At 48.1% G+C, this 19847-nt stretch overlaps 2 protein-coding genes across 3 annotated transcripts in view; one reads left to right on the top strand and one right to left on the bottom strand.

Annotated features, from left to right (window-relative positions):
• MACROD1 (mono-ADP ribosylhydrolase 1) overlaps window positions 1–19847 on the top strand; it is a 346791-nt gene that overhangs the window by 37988 nt on the left and 288956 nt on the right. The window lies entirely within an intron of this gene.
• FLRT1 (fibronectin leucine rich transmembrane protein 1) overlaps window positions 7403–19847 on the bottom strand; it is a 35544-nt gene continuing 23099 nt past the window's right edge. The window contains exons 2-3 of the mRNA XM_070766730.1: window positions 10745–11094; window positions 7403–9758 (exon numbers count right to left, since the gene is read on the bottom strand). Of these exons, the coding sequence (XP_070622831.1) occupies window positions 8079–9758; window positions 10745–11094 (2030 nt within the window). The 3' untranslated portion in view covers window positions 7403–8078. The remainder of the gene's footprint in view (window positions 9759–10744; window positions 11095–19847) is intronic.

Here is a 19847-nt window from a genome sequence, read left to right as displayed (position 1 = left end):
CGCAGGCTGTGGAAGGTCTGGTCTACAACGTGTTATAGGTGCTTCAAGACCAAGTTCTGGTGTTTCTCATTCTTGGAAACTTTAAGATCACTGGATTTTTAACTCCCAGGATTCCTGGTGTCTGGGGAATTATGGGAGTTGAAGTCCATCTTTAAAGTTCCCGAGGCTGAGAAATACTAGGCTTAGAAGTCTGCTTTGGACACTCAGGGGAAGCTCACATCCTTGTGTTGTCCCCTTCCAATAAACCCAGCCAGGAAGGCCCACAGAGAAGGATGCTGGGAACTGTAGTTCCCCCACAACGAGAAGGACACATCTTCCCCGTTCCAAATGGCTAAATTAAAACTCGGACATCCTAATGGAACATTATAGGGCGGCAGGACCAAATTTCTCAACCTCTCACGCTTTGCACAAGGATCAGAGACACACAGAAGCATCCCTATGAATCTCTTTTGCCTTTTTCGAGAAAGGTTTCTAGTCCTGTGTGTCGCGACCCTTGCTATCTTAAGAACTCGCCTTTCTGCATTTCCCTGACCAGCAAATGTCACCTTTGTGCTTCTCCCGAGCCTTAAAAAAAAGAAATTAACCATTGCAAACAGTTCCTGAATTCTTTTTTTTTTCCTGTGTGCGGAAGTAGGCCGAACGGAGCTCCGCTTGCCAAGAAGGATGTGCCGGAAAAGCCAAAGGTGGCATTTTGTTTTGTTTTATTTACTTTTTTAAAAAAAGGCCGTTTGTCAAGCAAGACCATCCATCCCGTGCCAAAGGCTGATGCCGCAAGACTGAAAACACCATTGGAGACATTTCAGCCTGCCTGTCGGGTACCGATAAGACCCGTGCCAAGGATGAACAGAAGAACATCGGAGCTGGGACGGACGTCCCCAACCCGTAGCCCTCCAGCGGCCGAGGTTTAATTCCCATAATCCCCCGGCCCCCGGAGGGAATTTGGGAGGGTAGCAAAGCAGGCTGACCTAAATTATTATGATTTAATTGGCAAGCCGTGAGCGTTTGACGGATGGACAGACGGCTGTCACACTTCCCATCGCCAGTCAGTGGGTGAAATGACATTGGAGGGGGGGCATTTTATGGCCACATGCTACCTGCCCCCCCCCTCCGATGTTCTTTTAAAACTTTCAGATGGGATTTGGGGTTCAGGCCAAGAAGGTGGAAGACAGGAAACGAATCGGTCAGGTGCAGAATGGAAAGGATGACGAGGGAGCGAAACATGGGAGGCGTTTTCCAGCTTTGTCTCTTCCCCAAAAAAATGTTATCTTAGACAAGCAGGTGGAAAAAGGAGCCCATTGTACCGTTTTTATTTTTTTTCTCCCACTAAGCCAGCAGGAATCCCAAAATAGCAGCTCGTTTTGATGGGGGCGGGCAGGGCAAACTGGCGAGTTTCGGACAGCGTTGCTGGGGATTTTTGAAATATTCAGATTGTGAAAGGATGGGTATGGGGGGGGGACTTTTTAATAAGGACACACACACACCCTCCGATCCCGCTCACCCTATTTTTTGGGTTTCCTGACTCCATCTCTGCGTCCTGCCCTCTCCGCTGGGTACCACTGGTTCAGTCTTCTCTTTGATTAAGTGCTTGTTCTTCACGTCAAAGGCTCAGGCAGTCCTCACCTTACGACCACAGCTAAGCCCAAAATTAATGTCGCTAAGCAAGACAGTTATTCAGCGAGTTCCCCCCCACTTTTACAACCTTTCTTGCCACCGTCATTAAGCGAATCGCTGCAGAGGTTAAGTTAGCAGCACCGTTGTTAAAGTGAATCTGGCTTCCTGCATTTAACAGAAGGTTGCAAAAGAGGATTCACGTGACATGTGCTAGTCAATTGTAAACTATACTCCTCAGTAAGACCTCAGTATTTACAGCCCCTACTTGACAAAATCATACACTGGGACTGTAATAAACAATTATCATATTTTCTTCAGGGTACAAATGTATATGTAGTTTCTAGAACTGTTCAGATGAGAATACGTTTTATAGAACATATTGGGGTGGCATGCAAAGGAGATGAACTCACTTAAGAATATTTTATATCAGTATCTTAGATTTGTTTAATATAGTCCTTTGCACGAGTTATATTCTCATGTTTTACTACTCAATTTTAGCATATTATACTGCATTTTAACATGTTATTTATTCAAATTCCCTCTATTTTAGCCAATTTTATTGTATTTTAACTAGTCGCAGTTTTATGACGACCGATGTGGTCCTTTTCCTCGCTTTGATATGGTCGATTGACTAATCAAATAAAGTTGATAATAATAATAACAACGTGACTCCCGGGATGCTGCGACCGTCGTAACTCTGAGCCAGTTGCCAAGCAGCTGAATTTCGATCATGTGATGCTGCAACAACCGTACAATGGTCATAAGTCGACTTTTTTTTAGTGCCGTTATAACTTTGGTCACTAAATGAATCGTCGCAAGTTGAGGACTACCTGCAGGGGTGGGCTGTTGCCGGTGGGGTGGGGAAACGCAGTGGGGTAGCGAAAATGGAGCCCCACCCCAGAGCACCCAATTTGCACTGAAAGATGTTGAAACAAAATTTATTTATTTTTATTTATTTATTTATTTTGTCCAATAGTAAAAAATTTGGTAGCCCATCACTGACTACCTGTATCTTGCTTGGCCACTTAAGGCCCAGAAATAAGGAACCATTGGGTATTTTCCTTGATCCAATTTAGCCAATGAACAGGGACGCTGGGACCGGTAGTCCTAATTTTTTTTTAAAAAATGGGTTGATAAAAAAAACCCTTGTTCTTGGTTTAAGTGCAAACTATCCCAGAAGGTCGGGCACAAAGGCACGTTTTCATTCCTCTGAATGGCCCCGGGGCTTCTTTTCCTAGCTGGCTGTTTTCCAAACAAAATAAAAACGCAAACTTTACAAAGCCAAATTGCAAATCGCTTGTCAAGCCAACATCGGGCGCCCGTCAAGCCACCTGAATTAACAAGAGGCATTTTTAGGATGGGGGGGGGAGCATTGTGTGTATGTATGTTTTAATTTTTGACACTGCCTTGTGCTAAACGCCAGCTCCTCGAGATCCTGCTCACATTATCTCCGTTTGTGAAGTGCTGGGTACTTGTGAGTTAAGCACTTAATAAAAATTACACCTCGCAGGAGGCGAGAGCATCACCTTGGGTCCCAGGCCCTGATTATGCAAAGCGATGTTTAGCGGATAAATATTAGCTAGCCTGCAGCCATTTCTTCTCCCTACCCACTCCACCTCCTCCCAACTTATTTGTGTGTTTTCCTCACCGAGGGTGTTTAAAACAAGGCCCTCTCCAACCCAGATGCCTCTTCTCCTGGATAGACTTCCCTGGGTTCTTTCACGTGCACCCCCATTATTTTGGGGCGCTGCTAAGGGAAGCACATCTTGAAACCCCCAAATCTTTGGCTTGGCAAGGCAGTGAATGGGGTACCTCTCTTTAGAGCCGTATTTCTCAAACCTAAGGTGGGTGGAGTTCAATTCCCAGAACTTCCCAGCCTGAGGAATTCTGGGAGTTGAAGTCCACAACTCTTAAAGTGGCCACGTTTCAGGTGATGCTTGTCCCAAAAGACAACTAAACTTTCTTGGGTCGTCCCCCCCCCCCTTTGAAAATGTTTGCCTTCTCATCCAAGATTGCAGTCATCCTGTGGTTACCACTCCAAGGCTTGGTGGAGCGAGCTAACAAGAGCTAACAACCAGTTGACCGCAAAGGATATAAATCATCCTTCCATTTCCCACCAATCAGTTTAGAACTGGAGAAGCTTCTTCAATGAGAAGCGAAATATTTTCAAAAGGAAAAAAAACCCAACAACCTAAGAAAAGTCCAGTTGCCTTTGGAAAAAAATATTGCAGAAGGAACATCCCGTATTATAATCTCCCAGGGTCCACCAAGCGTAGTATATAACTTTAAGACTTGTGGACTTCAACACCCAGAATTCCTCAGCTGGCTAGGGAATTCTGGGAGTCGAAGTCCGCAAGCCTTAAAAATTGCCATGTTTTGAGGCTCCTGTTCCTAGTCATGCACAAAACGTTGCAAATTTGAGAGGGGAAACCAATATAAAAGCTAAAGCTGCCTTGGGACCACTCCTCATTTTCCGAGTGCAGGCAATGGTGATCGAGGGAGACCGAGAGGCCCCAGATGGGGCCCAAATACTTGTTCTCCCATTATATCCCTCATCAGTTGAGTTTTTATGGGTTTTCCCTCCACTCTCTTCTCTTCTACATCACTAAATTTTTCACACTGCTTAACATTTTTGTGATGGCGATTGTTTCTCTCCCCCCCCAAGAATAGTTGACACTATTTCGGGGAATAGTCAGGAAGTGCTCAGGGGGAAAGTTTCCTTTCAACCCAGATTTTATGTGCCTCTCTTTCCCCACTTAGCTACTTAATTCCACTGACTAAAATTTAAGGGTGTGTGTTAAAATTTGCAGCCTTGTATTCATGCACGGGGGTTCCCTCTTCCTCCTCCCACAATAATGGGTGCAAAGCTGTGTCTATTTAGATGACATCTTAATAGGATTTGATTTGTCTGGGGAGTGCAGACTATGTTGGACCCACATTTTGGCAAGCTGGGGAGATGCCACCATCTGTGGACGTGGAGAAGGCTAGGAGGACCTTCAACCCACGTTTGCCTGGAAATGGCTTTTGCGGTACTCATGTCCAGTAGAAAAATTAGTGAGCCGAGCCTTTGGCAGGGTAAGTCTACGCTTGGCCAGAAACTATACGATATAGTCTGGCTTTTCCATAGGGACCTTTGATTTCAATGGGAGTCCGTGCCATTTTTCTCTGCCGAGTCTTTCCCCCCCCCCAAGAGGTGGGAGAGATGACGAACGGATCCCTTTTCGTTGTGACTGCAGTGGGGGTCATTTTGTCTTTCGTCCAAAATTGCCCTCTCTCGCTTGGTTTCTCTCTCTGTGGGTCCTTTCTACCCCACTGCAGCCGCTCCTAATCTTCCGGATATATGTTGGGTTACATCTCGAGAATTTGGCCGGGAGCACTAGGAAATGGCGAGAAGTCCCACCTTAAAACATCTGGCGATTGTGGACGTATAACAGTTCAACTTACGACAGTTCATTTAGTGACCGTTCGAAGTTATAACAGCACTGGGGGGGGAAGTGATTTTAGCACCATTTTTCATACTTATGACCATGTCACAGGCACATGATCGAAATTCTGAGATTTGGCAACGGACTCATATTTACGAGGGCTCCACTGTGGTCGTACGTCGAGGACTACCTGCAGGCCAGGACAGGCCATCTTGGGGGCTAGTCAGAACCAAGATCGGATCCTACAATGACTCAGACCAGTGATCCACCAACCAGTTTTAGCCTTGGCTTTCAATGCGCTTCCTTATTGTCCTTGGCTACCTCCGCACAACTTAAAACCTTCCCTGGAAATATGCCACAAAGCCAAACTCAAGAGCCTTGCACATGTGCGTGGCCCGTTCCCGGAGGTCAGCCTGTCAACGGCGCTCCAAATCCAACAGCTCGAGCCGATGTTCAAGTACTTGGTTTGAAATGGTTCTATTTATCTTTAAATGCTCTAGGGCAGGAGTAGGCAAAGTTGGCGCTTCTATGACATATGGACTTCAACTCCCAGAATTCCTGAGCGAGTGCGATAGGCTCAGGAATTCTGGGAGTTGAAGTCCACATATCATAGAAGAGCCAACTTTGCCTATCCCTGGTCTAGGGCAGTAACAGCGAACTTTCAGGTGCCAAAAGGTTGTGAGTGAGTGCAATAGCATGCATGTGTGTGCCCATACCCATAATGCCACGCCCTTCTCCCACGCATGCGTGTACAGCCCCCTGGTGCTCCCCCCTCTCCCCCAGGCATGTACATAGCCCTCACCGAAGCCTCCGAACTTCTGATAGGCTCATTGGGCTGTTTTTCACCCTCTCTAGGCTTCAGGAAAGCTTCCTGAAGCCTGGAGATGGCAAAAAATGTCCCAACGGGCCTACCGGAAGTTTATTTCCAAATTTCCGGTAGGCCCATTTGGTCCATTTTTTGCCATCCACAAGCTGTGGAGGCTTTCCTGAAGCCTGGGGAAGGCAAAAACGACCCTCCTGTCCTCTGGGAGGCTGAAAGTCATCTGGCCAGTGCATACATGTGCCCTGGAGGTGACATCAGGCAACACCTCGCGTGCCCTCAGATCTGGCTCCACATGCCACAGGTTCGCCATCACAGGTCTACAGTTTCCTGCTTGAGCAAAGCAGTTGGACTAGAAGACCTCTGAGGTCCCTTCCTGTACCTCCATTAAGTCTCTACAGGTAACTCTGGATCTTGGATTGTTCATTTAATCAATTGCTCTCAACTCCCCCAATTCCAGCATGGTCCTCACTGCAACCTGCATTATAAAATAGTCCCTGTTCCCCCCCAAAGATAGCCAGTCGTTTTGGATCTACCCTGATCTTTTGCTACACTAATTCTGCACTTTTTGAGCCTCTGGAGATTGAAAAGAAACAAAACAAAAGCCCCCCCCCCGTCCTGAATCCGCGAGAGGTCCAAATTGGGTGGTACGATCGAGAAAATGGCAGCCCCGCGCGCTTTGACCCTTGCCTGAAAGCTCAGAACTTCAAAGGCAGGAAGACCTCGGGAGGCGAAGGAGGAGGCTGTACGTTTGGTTTGATGAAGTTCCAAGTTGGATTGAAGAGACTGGATCTTTGCGTTGAGGTGGCCTGGGGAATCACCTATCGGGATCCCTCGATCTACAATTAGGACTTCTTTAAAAAATTTCCCCAAGTTAGGGAATACTGAAGTTAAGAGAGAGACAGAACTTTCGGAACCATCCTGGGAAATTGCAAGGAGAACAACCTGGCTGGGGTTTTGAGCTGATGCCAAAGGCTTTCGACTGCAAAAACCACGCTTTCTCTCTCTCTCTCCCCCCCACCTCTTCCTTAACATCTTGAAAACCATTCACGTGTGAAACCTGAGATTCGTTGGGAATTCAGAGCCTCTCCTCCCCGCCCCCCCCACCACGGAAGTTTTGATTATCTTGCTGGTTGGAAGACGCTGCTGGCCTGTCCCATCTTCACACATCCGTTTCTTTCTTTTTGTTTGTTTCTTTTTTCTTTTGCTAAAAACTCAAAAAGCTACATGGTGAGTTTATTCCTATGAAGGGAATCGTCTTGAATAATTGTCCCAAGAGATAGCTGGGTGAGAAGGAGGTAATGATGGGAGAGCTTGACCAGAAGAACACAGCCAGAAGAAATGGTAACTTTTCGGGACCACCACCACCCCCGGAAAGAAAAATGGGGAGGTGGGGCAGGGAAGGACAACCTTCCCCCGAACTGTATTGTTTCTCCATTTTGCACTATAAATCCAGAACCTGTAAGGAAAGCAGAATTATGGGGCGCAAAACAAGAAGGATCTTGACAGGATAGTTGACAGTTTAGCCATCACGACAGTGTGTCGATTTTTCTTTCTTTCTTTTTTTTATAATCTAACCCCTGAACAAAATAGAAGATTTATACAGGAAGAAAGACAAACAGGTAGCATTTTTTGTTTGTTTGATCCTCTGTGTCATTTCTGCCTCCCTCTAGATCTTCCCCCTCGTTCCCTTCTACCCCCTCGTAGGGAAAAAAGCCCACCACAAACCCCAATAAAACCGAACGTTCATTCACGATTGTTCCTCCCAATCGCTCCTTTTTCGGGGTTTGTTTTTTTTAAAATCTGGCATATTAAATATAAATTAGGTCTTTTGTCCCCTCCGTATCCATTTTTCAAAACTTGCTTTTGTGAATGCAGTGTGGGTTTTGTTTTTACTTCCCCTCCCCTACAAAATAAGGTTGGTTTTGTAAAATTTGCTTCCCTTCCCCTCCCCTTCGGTTCCAGCGGGTTCTGCTCGGAAAATATAAGTCCGCGCTTCGCCGTTTCTTTTCCTTCTCGGCAAAAAAATAAAATAAAAATGAAACCACCCAACCAAAGAACCAATCCAAGCCCAAACCTTGTGTGCATGTGCATCTGTGTGTGTGTATATATGTGTGTGTGTGTGAGAGAGAAAGATTGGGGAGGGGGTAAAAACGGGGGACTGTGGAGTGTGGGCGCAGGGGGCGATCCGATGCATCCAGAAGGAGGGGAAAACCTTTGCATCATGTATAGGCGTAGTCTACATCTGGAATGCCCCCTTCTCTGTATCCCCGAGTCGTGCCGTAGCCAATAGTGTGGGTACTTTTGTAAAGGCTGGTTCCGTTGGAAGGGAATATGGTGTGGATGACGTACTCTTCCTTTGCTCGGTGAGGGTTGATGGGGATCATTGGCAAGCCGGGCCCACGGATCTCCAGGATGGAATTGTCTTTCTTGGTGCCCGACTCCATGTAGTCGTCCTTCTTCCGGCTGCCTCGCTCACGCGTCAGCAGCTCCCCGGTCCGGTGGACATACCAGCAGATGGCGGCCATGACCAGGAACAGGAAGACCAAGGCTACTGCCCCGCCAATGATCCCCGCCAGGGGCAGCCCAGCCATGGGGTCCAGGTTTTGTTCGTGGTTGAGCGTGGTGGTGGGACTGTACATGTCAGCGGTCTCAGCTTTGGCGCACACGGGACTCTCATCGGGGATGTAGGTATTGCCCGTCTCCATGGTGACCATGCAGATGATGTAGGTGGATTTGGGCTCCAGGGCGGTCAGGAGGTACTCAGTTTTGTCGCCTTGCACCAGTGTCTCGGTGATGGAGCCGACGGCCGGGCTGTGGCCCAGGCGCAACCAGCTGAGGCGGAAAGAGGCCGCCGGGAGGGATGCCTTCCAGCTGATACGGATGCTGTCGGCGGTCAGTGGCTTGACGTTCAGCACCAGCGTTTTGGCTCCTGACCCGGTGGCCATCGGATAGTCAATGTTGGAATCGGGTAGTTGGATGCCCGGGCGTTTGGCTTTGAGGGTGAAGAGGGAGCCCTGCGGGGTGGTGACGGCAGCGTTGCTGGCCGTCGTTTTGGCCGCCACTGCTGAGTTGCTCTGCTGGCCGACATCAAAGCACTCATCCATCTCATTGGTGATGTCTTTGATGGCCATCCCTCTGACCCGGTCAGGCCCTTGGCACATTAGTCCTCTGACATTGACCACGGCCGCTCGGGCCTTGACCCAGTCCCTCAGCCACATGAGGTTACAGCTGCAGTACCACGGGTTGTTCCTCAGCAGGAGCTGGGAGAGACTGTCCAGGTCGTCAAAGAGTCCCTTGGGCAGGGTAGTCAGGTTGTTGTTGGACAGGTCAAGCTTCTCCAGCTCCCTCATCTTGGAAAGGGTGTTGTACGGGATGTGGCTGATAGCGTTGTCCTGCAGGTACAGCTTCTGCAGGTGGGCACTGGGCAGGTTGAGCGGCGGGGCCGCCAGGGAGTTGCGCACCAGCGACAGCTCACTGAGATTTTGCAGGCGGCTGAACGTGTCGTCTGCGATGCGCTGGTTGGCGAGCAGGTTGCCGTCCAGCACCAAGCGCCGCAAGCTGTTGAGGCCTTTGAAGGCATGGAGGGGAATGGTGGAGATGCGGTTGTCATCCAAGCGAAGCTCCTCTAAGGTGCGCGGCAGCCCGGAAGGGATGCTGCTGAGATGGTTGCGGGAGAGGAAGAGCAACTTGAGGCGGGTGCTGTCGGCGAAGGCGTCGTCTTCGATGCTGACAGTGGAGACCGAATTGTCGTCCAAGTGCAGCTTCTCCAGCAGAGGGATCCTGGCCAGAGAGTCCCGGGCAATAGTACGGACATTGTTGTCCTGCAGATGCAGCTCTTTCAGTGAGCGGGGCAAGTTGATGGGGAACTCGTCCAGATCATTTTCGTAGAGGTAGATGACCTGCCGGGAATCAGAGGAATCGGATATTCAGCATGGCAGAAAGGGAGAAGGTCCTAGGGTCCCCAATTTAGAAAACCTGTGTTCCTAAGCTAAAAATAAGCAGGGTTCTAGACCAGTGATGGTGAACCTTTTTTTCCTCGGGTGCCAAAAGAGCGTACAAGTGCCCACACCCATAATTCAATGCCTGGGGAGGTCAAAAATAGACTTCCCCTGCCCCGGAGGCCATCTGGAGGCCAGAAACTGTACGTTTCCCAACTTCTGGTGGGCCCAGTAGGCTTGTGCTTTGCGGTCCCCAGGCTCCAAAGGCTTCCCTGGAGCCGGGAGAGGATAAAAACGCCCTCCCCATCCCTCTGGAGGCTCTCTGGAAGCCAAAAATGCCCTCCCAGAGCCAAACAGAGCCAAAAATCAGGTGGCCAGCATACATATGCACATTGGAGCTGAGCTAAGGCAACGGTTCGCGTGCCAGCAGATATGGCTCTGCATGCCACCTGTGGCACCCGTGCCATAGGTTCGCCATCACTGTTCTAGACCGTCCAAAGCTAACCTTGTTTTAGAAGTAGAAAGAAAAGCCTCTAGCATTCTGCCTCTCCACTCTTGAGAACTACTTCCTGGTTGTTGGTCCAGTGTTAATCTTGAAGTTAGTCTTTGCTCATGAAATTAACACACCCCAATAAAATACCACCGATGCCCCAATCAAGAAACTAACAACTCAGACAAACAAGCTAACAGTAAACAACCCCACTCCATTCAGCACTGATGATATTATCTAGTTGGGCCATGAAATGTTTGCAAGAAAACAACCAAGCTCAGAGAGCACCAGGGACCCCAGAGCCCTCTTCCTCCTGTCCATTTACCCACTCCTGTCTAGCACTGATGAGGTTACCTGGTTGGCTCATGAAACGTCTGCAAAAAACCCACCAAGTTCAAAGAATCGTTATTGCGCCCTACCCTCTTTTCTCCAACTGGTCCCCTCTCGTCCGTCTCACCTGAACGTTGAGTTTCTTCTTCAAACTCGAAGGGATGCCCGCGTTGTTGATCTGGTTATTCTGCAGATAAAGGGTGGTGGCATCGTCCGGAATGTCAGCCGGGATGGAGGTGAGACCCCGGTCGTTGCAGTAGATGAAACCGTTGTCGCACCGGCAGACGGAGGGGCAGGTGGTGCTGTCGATCACCTCACTCAAAAAGGCCACCAGCCCGTAGCAAAGAAAGATCCAGTCGCGCAAGTCCATGGCGGCCGCCGTGGTCACCACAGTGGCGGTCACCACGGCGGCTGTCGGCGACGCCGTCGCCATGGTGCCCGGTGCCTTTGGCCGTCCCAGGGTGAAGCCTTTTGGACCTGTGGGAAGAGTCAGATTTCTATGGTTAGCCTCGTTTGTCTTTGGGAGATCTCGGGGAAGATGGTAAAAGGAATACCTAACGGTTCCCTTCAATGTCCAGGTGAGCACTTGGATCGTCTAGCACGGAGTTCCCCAATCTTTCTGGCTTTGTGGAGCAGCGTAGCAGGACAAGGGATGGGTCTGCAGGAGTGATGGGCATACATTCACATGCACCCAGGTCAGTGATGGGAGTCAAAAAGGTTTTATTGCCAGTTCTGTGGGCTGGCAGGGGAAAGATAACTGCAAAATCCCCATTCCCATCCCGCTCAAGGGGAAGGATACTGCAAATTCCCCTTTCCCATCCCGCTCCAAGGGAAGGATACTGCAAAATCCCCATTCCCATCCCGCTCCAGGGGGAAGAATACTGCAAAATCCCCACTCCCTCCACGCTTCAGGGGGAAGGATACTGCAAAATCCCCATTCCCTTCCCACTCTAGCAGAAGGAGACTGCAAAATCCCCCTTCCCATCCCACTCCCGGGGAAGGATACTGCAAATTCCTCTTTCCCATCCCGCTCCAGGGGAAGGATACTGCAAAATCCTCATTCCCTCCCCACTCCAGTGAAGGATACTGCAAAATCCCCCTTCCCTTCCCATCCCACTCCTGGGGAAGGATACTGCAAATTCCCCTTTCCCATCCTGCTCCAAGGGAAGGATACTGCAAAATCTCCATTCCCATCCCGCTCCAGGGGGAAGGATACTGCAAAATCCCCACTCCCTTCCCACTCTAGCAGAAGGAGACTGCAAAATCCCCATTTCCTCCTGATCAGCTGGGACTCGTGAGGCAGAGAATAGATGGGGCGGAGCCAGTGAGAGGTGGTATTTACCGGTTCTCCGAACTACTCAAAATTTCTGCTACCGGTTCCCTGCTCTAGCTGGGTTCACACATTGTGCTAAGGCACCCTCGATTGTGGGGACTGAAGCTCCGAGAGGGAAGATGAGCCAGTCCTATTTCAGGACCTTCAGTGAACCATGATTAAAGTGAGGTCCACTCCAGCCCTCCGCGAGAGCTTAAACCCCTGGCTCTTCCTGTTGGGTTGGGTTGCCTACGAAGGGGCTTCACGGTGGGAATGGTGGATAGATTAACCACAGACCCCCATATTCCCTGCCCCCGTCCTTTTAGCTAAGTTGATTTAATAGTATTTACAGTACAGTATTGCATTTGTATCATTACAAACAACGAGTTTTTATCTTTCAATAATGTGAGCCTCCCAGAGTTACCGCGTGGCAAGATGGGCACCTAGAAAGAAATTTGCAAATAAATAAATACATTAATCCAGACCTTTGCCTGAACGAATACAGTCAAATTAAAATGGAATTCAACCAGACTTCACACACGCACATGCACACCCTCCTGCCAAGCATTCAATTTGAGGCAAGGAAAAAAAAACCCTCCCTGCAAGCTTGGATTGTCTTTGATAGGCGCACTCTCCGTTTCAAGCTGCGGGAACAAAGGGCCGCTGATTCGGTAAATACAATAGGCGTAATTGGAACCCGCATCCCCCCCCCACCTGCCATCTCGCTCACCTTGCTGCCCCCTCCCAACACCTTTTCAAGACTGCTCATGCAGCACGAATGCCTCCTTTGGAGGTGGGGGCCTTAATCAAAGCCGTCCCTCCCTCTACGCACAAAAGGTCAGCAAATCCGCTGGGCACCTAGAATTAGTTGGGGACTTTCGAGGCCATCCGGAGAAACCTGGACCGACTTCTCCATGTCCACCCAGGGCTGGACTCCCAAGTTAGTGCGATGGGGGGATTAAATTTCCAACCTGTCAGCGGGGTGTCTGATCTATTTAAGCAGCTAATCCTCGACTGTCATCCATTCATTTAGCGAACGAAGTCACAACGCCAGACAAAAAGTAGCTAACGATCTGTTTTCATCCTTAGACCGTTTGCAGCATCCCCATGGTTGCATGATTTATAGTGGTACCTCTACCTAAGAACACCTCTACTTACGAATTTTTCTAGATAAGAACCGGGTGTTCAAGATTTTTTTGCCCCTTCTCAAGAACCATTTTCCACTTACAAACCGCAGCCTCTGAAACTGTAACCGGAAAAGGCGGGGAGAAGCCTCCGTGGGGCCTCTATGGGAATCTCCTGGGAGGAAACAGTGCCAGAAAAGGTGGGGAGAAGCCTCCATGGGGCCTCTCTAGGAATCTCCTGGGAGGAAACAGTGCCAGAAAAGGTGGGGAGAAGCCTCCATGGGGCCTCTCTAGGAATCTCCTGGGAGGAAACAGTGCCAGAAAAGGCGGGGAGAAGCCTCCATGGGGCCTCTCTAGGAATCTCCTGGGAGGAAACAGTGCCATAAAAGGCGGGGAGAAGCCTCCATGGGGCCTCTCTAGGAATCTCCTGGGAGGAAACAGTGCCATAAAAGGCGGGGAGAAGCCTCCATGGTGCCTCTCTAGGAATCTCCTGGGAGGAAACAGTGCCAGAAAAGGCGGGGAGAAGCCTCCATGGTGCCTCTCTAGGAATCTCCTGGGAGGAAACAGGGCTGGAAAAGGCGGGGAGAAGACTCCGTGGGGCCTCTCTAGGAATCTCCTGGGAGGAAACAGGGCCTCCACCCTCCCTGTGGTTTCCCCAATCGCACACACTATTTGCATTTACATTGATTCCTATGGGAAAAAATGCCTCTTCTTACAAACTTTTCTACTTAAGAACCTGGTCACAGAACGAATTAAGTTCCTAAGTAGAGGGACCACTGTACATTCGGGTGCTTGGCCACTGGTTCATATTCATGACGGTTGCAGAGTCCTGTGGTCACCTGATCCCCTTTTGGGACCTTCTGACAAAGCAAATGGGGGAAGCCAGATTCGCTTAACAACCGGGCTGCTAACTTAACGGCTGTAGCGATTCGCTTAACAACTGGGGCAAGAAACCTCATAAAAGAGGGCAAAATTCACTTAGCTGCCTTGCTTAGTAATGGAAACTTTGGGCTCATTTGTGATTTCTAAGCCAAGGATTCCCTATTCCGGCCATTGCATACACGGTATATATTTATTTACATTTGATTTCCAATTTCTGATCTATTTCATGCAGGATGGACAGGGATAGCCAAAGAGTGTGTGTGTGTGTGTGTATTTGGCCTGGGGGCTTTAAACTGCCCAGGTTTGCCCTTTAGTGTGTCAGGTCCGAGTTCACCACCTGCACCCGAGTCCCTGTCTCTTTTATAACGCTATAGGTTCTTTTAATTAGTTAATTGGATTTAAGATGTTGTGTACTATATATTTTATATATTGTGAACAGCCCTGAGTCCTCGGAGGGGGGTGGCATAGAAATCCAATAATAATAATAATAATAATAATAATAATAATAATAATAATAATAATAATAATAATAATGCTCCAGCGGCTTCTTGATACCTTTGCAGTTTATATTAGGGAGTTTATGTAAATTGAGGACTACCTGTGTAAGTGCAAAATCTAAATCCTTCCCTACCAATAAATGCTAAGGGTGGCTTTGCTAGCTACTGGTTTGGACAAATTCTGTGGGAATGATACCCAAACCAACATCAGGTATAAGGAATCCTTATGCGGCCAACTTAAATTTACACCTGTAGGATTTAAGCTTGCCTATTATTTTATTTATTTATTTATTTTGTCCAAAACATAATAATACACAATGAAGGTAGTAGAGGATACACTCGAATTAAAATATATCGAAGAAAGATTAGAAGAGAAAATATAGGAATAAAATATATCAATGAGAGAATAGAAGAAAAGATATAGGGATAGAAGAGAAGATATATGAGATAGAAGAGAGACTATAGGACAGGGGACGGAAGGCACTCTGGTGCGCTTATGCACCCCCTCTTACTGACCTCATAGGAATCTGGAGAGGTCAACCGTGGATAGTCTAAGGGTAAAATGTTGGGGGTTAGGGGAAATCCGACATGCCCGATCCGTCTTCCTCTTAAACATCCTACAAAATCTGGATTTTGGAACAGAAGGAAACCCCCCCTCCACCCTTCATTGGTGCCTCTTTTTTTTTGCAAGTTCAAACCCCCCAAATGCAAGAAACAGGAGTCCCTGAGCAGCTGCCAAGCCTTGGACGCAAGTTTCTGAGCATAAAAATCCACCGGTCACCTTGACCAGCCCCATCTGGCTGACTGCACCCCAGAGCGTGGGGGGGACGACAGGACTTGGTGCCCAAACAGCTGGACTTTCTTTGAATATTCTTGAAGGTCTTTAGTTCGCAAATGTTAGGGCAGGTGGCATTGATGGAAGCAGGAAAAAAAAGGTGTTTTCTTTTTTCAACCTTAGGAACTTTAAGAAGTCTGGACTTCAACTCCCAGAATTCTCCAGCTAGAGGAGGAGCAGAAGGGGAAGACAGGGGATGAGGATGGGACCAAGGGGGTTTCTAGGAGTTTTCTTAAAGCCCACAACTGGGGAATTCTGGGGATATATCCCATTTTTCCAAAAATAAGACCCCCCCCCCCAATAATAAGCCAAATTGGGCTTTTGGTTCCTCTTACCTTTTCCTACTGTTTTGTATTGTGGTGTTTTGCACACATGCATGCACACCTCCTAGCACAATTTTGTTTCCACACATGTGCAGGGGGACGATATTACTTCTGGGCATGCTCAGAGAGCTGAAAAATCATAAATTAAGAAATCTACCTACCTACCTACCTACCTATCATCTCTCTCCCTCTCTATCATCTATCTATTTATCATCTCTCATCTCTCTCTCTCTCTCTCTCTCCATCTATCATCTCTCTCTCATCTATCTATCTATCTATCTATCTATCTATCTATCTATCTATCTATCTATCTATCTATCTACCTATCATCTATCTATCTATCTATCTATCTCTATCTATCTATCTATCTATCTATCATCTGTCTATCTATCTATCTATCTATCTATCTATCTATCTATCTTACCTATCATTTATCTATCTACTTATCTACCTACTTATCTATCACCTGTCTCTCTCCCCCCCCCTCTCTCATCTCTCATCTATCCATCTATCATCTCTCTCTCTTACCTATCTACCTACCTACCTACCTACCTACCTATAATCTCTCTCTCTCATCTATCCATCTTTCATCTCTCTCTCATCCATCCATCCATCCATTTATCTACCTACCTACCTACCTACCTGTCTACCTATCTATTATCTCTCTCTCATCTATCTATCTATCTATCTATCTATCTATCTATCTATCTATCTATCTACCTTACCTATTATTTATCTACCTATCTACCTGCCTACCTATCATCTGTCTCTCTCCCTCTCCCTCTCTCATCTCTCTCTCATCTATCCATCTATCATCTCTCTCTCTCATCCATCCATCTATCTATCTATCCACCCATCCATTTATCTACCTACCTGTATTATCTCTCTCTCTCTCATCTATCTATCTATCTATCTATCTATCTATCTATCTATCTATCATTCATTCATTCATTCATTCATCTATCTCTCGGCTTTTTTTCATGGAAGATTTCAGTCGGCAAGCTGTCTTGTTGGGCCTGTGCCTATTCAAACGCTTCCTCGCCTTGGCTTCATTACACATACCGCTTTCCTCCATCGGATGCCTCCCTTTTTCCTTTCTCTCTCTCTCTCTTTTTTCCTCCCTGCCCCACCTCCTCCAGACGCCCCCACCCCCAGCAGTTTCTGCCACTTGCTGCTGCTCCTGCTGCTTTTTTTGAGCGGGGGGGGGGGCATGAATTTATCCATCCCGGCCTATAAATTCTTGATGGCCCAATGTTTTGCCGCCGTCAAATGAAAAAGGGAGTCAACCAGGCACGGTTTTTTCCATCTCTGGGTAACTGATGCGGCGTATCTAGCGACAATCAGCCTCCCTGCGAGATCACAGCGCCTGCTTCAAAACTTCCTAAATTGCCGTAAATCAGTCTTGTGTCCCCCCTCCCTCTCTTTCACCCTTCATTTTTTAAAAAAGAAATATATATATATCTCCCAGCCATTCAGATGGCATCTTCCCCAGAATGTCAGATCTGGAGAGCTTTAACAGGCAGAAACGGTCTGGGTTCCCAAAAGGCAGGTTGAAAATGATTGCAATTATTCCGGGTTCCCGGTTTGAATAATAAATATATGAAACAGGCCGCATTCTACATTAAACACCCTCCGTCCCCCCCCCCACATACCCACCCACCTTAAAACTAACCGAGCGAGCTTTGCATATCGTTCCGAAGGCGCCTCGTAACTGACCTTGTTTTAAGTGATATTAAAAAAAAAACCAGGGGGCTGCTTTCTGGGTTTCTATGCAGAGCGTTTACCCAAAGTCGAGGCAAGAAGCTTTTCAAATCGCTGTTTTAAATTTTAAAATCCCTGTGCCGTGGTCCCCTCCAAATAATGGGCTCTCGGTGACCCTTTGTCCTACCTGTTCAGGATAGTTGCTTAAGCCATGGAAATTGTGGCCGTTTAAGTATTATTTTCTTAACAGATAAGAAAATAATACTTAAACGGCCACAATTTCCAGTGCTTCAACAAGGCAGCTATCAAGGGGGTCTCGCCCAATTTTATAACCTTTCTTTCTTTTTTTCTTTTTGCCATAAATGAACCAGTGCCGTTGTTAAGTGAATCATACAGTCGTTAAGTGAATCTGGCTTTCCCCCCTCTCCAACTGGGAAGGTCCCAAATGGTGATCACGTGACCCTGAAATCATCATAAATATATGAGAGTACCCCAATTTTTGATCACGTGACTGTGGAGATGTCGCAGTGGTTTTTATATTGCGAGGACCGATTATTTACAGGTGAACAGAGTTGGAAGGGACCTTGTAGGTCATCTAGTCCAACCCCACAGCCAAGCAGGAGACCTTACACCAGTGTTGGTGAACATTTTTTTGGCACCAAGTGGCACACAGAGCCATGTCTCTGGGCATGCAAGCCCGTTTGTGGGTGTGGCTTAATGGTCATGACCAGGTAGGAGTGGCTTGAATGCTCATCATCGTTCAAGTGAACTGTTAAGTCCTCGACTTGCAACCTCACCAGTGTCGCTTGCTGGGGTGACAATTTGCTTTGCGTTTCCCACGCTCTCCTTTCTGGGTCGTCCCCCTGCCTCAGGCTGGGTAGCTGGGCGAACGGGTGCTGCCAGAAGCATAAATGCTGCCAGCGCCACTTCCACGCACACCGTCTGCTTGCACCTCAGGCGGGAGGTGGCCGCGTTAGGCTGGAGGAGAGCCGGGCAGGAGAGAGGGAAGCTCCTCCGAGGCCAGGAAGGAGGAAAGAGGAAAAAAGCAAGGAGCGCAGATGCAGCAGCAGCAGGGGGGAAAAGGAGAGCCGAGCCGAGACCAGTAATCCAGGAAGTGACAGCCGCCAATCAGCTGTAGCTGTGCACCCATCTTCATTTCTGCCAGTGGAACTGTGTTCCACCCCATCCTGCGTGCTACCCACCCGTGGATCTATTACTCTACATAGCAGGTGACCGTGACCGCAGGTCTGTTTTGCTTCAAGCGGATGTACAATTTAATACATTTAATGACCGTTCAAAGTTACAAAGGCGCTGGAAAAAAGCGACATAGGACCGTTTCTCACGCTTACGACCGTTGCAGCATTCCCGTGTGATCAAAATTCAGACGCTGGCACACTGGCTGGTATTTATGACATTCACAGTGTCCCGGGTTCACTTGATCCCCATTTGCGACCTGCTGATAAGCCAAGTCAACGGGGGAGCCCGACTCGACAGCTACTTTACTAACTTAACAACGGTGTCAAGAAAGGTTGTGAAATGGGGCACGAACCCTCCAAGTGTTTTGCTGAGCGACAGAAACTCTGGCTTCCATTGTGATCGTAAGTCGAGGACCACCCGTAAGCCCAACCCAGAATGATTCTTTCTTCCTGGCTTTCACCCTTGGTGGCCTTATCCGTGAGCCCCAGTCGTAAATCGAGGACCATCTGTAAAATATCCACTGAGTCCTGGAAGAAAGGAGCGCATGAAATGCTCCCATAAATTAAAGATGGAATGAAAGGCAAGCACGCCGCCGTTCTCGCCCGTGTGCTCCTCCACCCTCCTCTGGGGAATTTAATCGGTACCAAGTTCTCTTCCACACGGGCGTCAATTATGCAGCGAGAGTTTTTGAGCTGATTAAAACTAGCAAACTGCCTGTTGCTAAGGCGGTGGGGGGAAAACGTGTGATGGCAGCGAGCAGCCAGCGCGAGAGAGATGATGTGTCTTTGGTTGTAGCGGCCTTCTGTGGAGGAGGGGGGGGCTATCATCTCGGGTGTGGCCCTCGAAGCGCCCCGTGCCTCTGAATGTGGTCTCCATTAAAGGTGCCCGAATGCAATCCATGGATCTACAAGTTATAAAACTTGAGTGCCTGTAAGTTTTGGGGGTGATTTTTAACTTGGTCCCCAATCTTCCCTGTTTTTTTTTTTGCCACTTGTTATGCCGGGCTCTCTGGTAGAAGCCTCCCGAAAATTCACGGGTACAAATTTCAGACACACACACACGTTTGAAAATTCAAAACAATGTCCTTTATCACAAAATTCAAAAGAAACAAAGCACCCTTTTTGTATTGCAAAGAGCACTCGTCCCCAAAACAACCTTGTCGGCTGTACAAGTCCCTTAATCAGTCCTTAAGTACTTAGCTAGTAGCTGTGAAGAAACGTCACAGCCCTCCTTCTTCCCACGAAGTGAAACACACACACACTTTTCTCTACTTTGGTGTCAAAGGTGTGAAAAATCCACAAAGTTCAGACACAGCAAGGCACGATCCTGAAGAACTGCGATCAGATAATCTTCCACAAC

This window comes from Erythrolamprus reginae, chromosome 13, assembly GCF_031021105.1.
Source record: "Erythrolamprus reginae isolate rEryReg1 chromosome 13, rEryReg1.hap1, whole genome shotgun sequence".
Classification (NCBI taxonomy): domain Eukaryota; kingdom Metazoa; phylum Chordata; class Lepidosauria; order Squamata; family Dipsadidae; genus Erythrolamprus; species Erythrolamprus reginae.
This window is presented reverse-complemented; position numbering and strand designations above follow the sequence as displayed.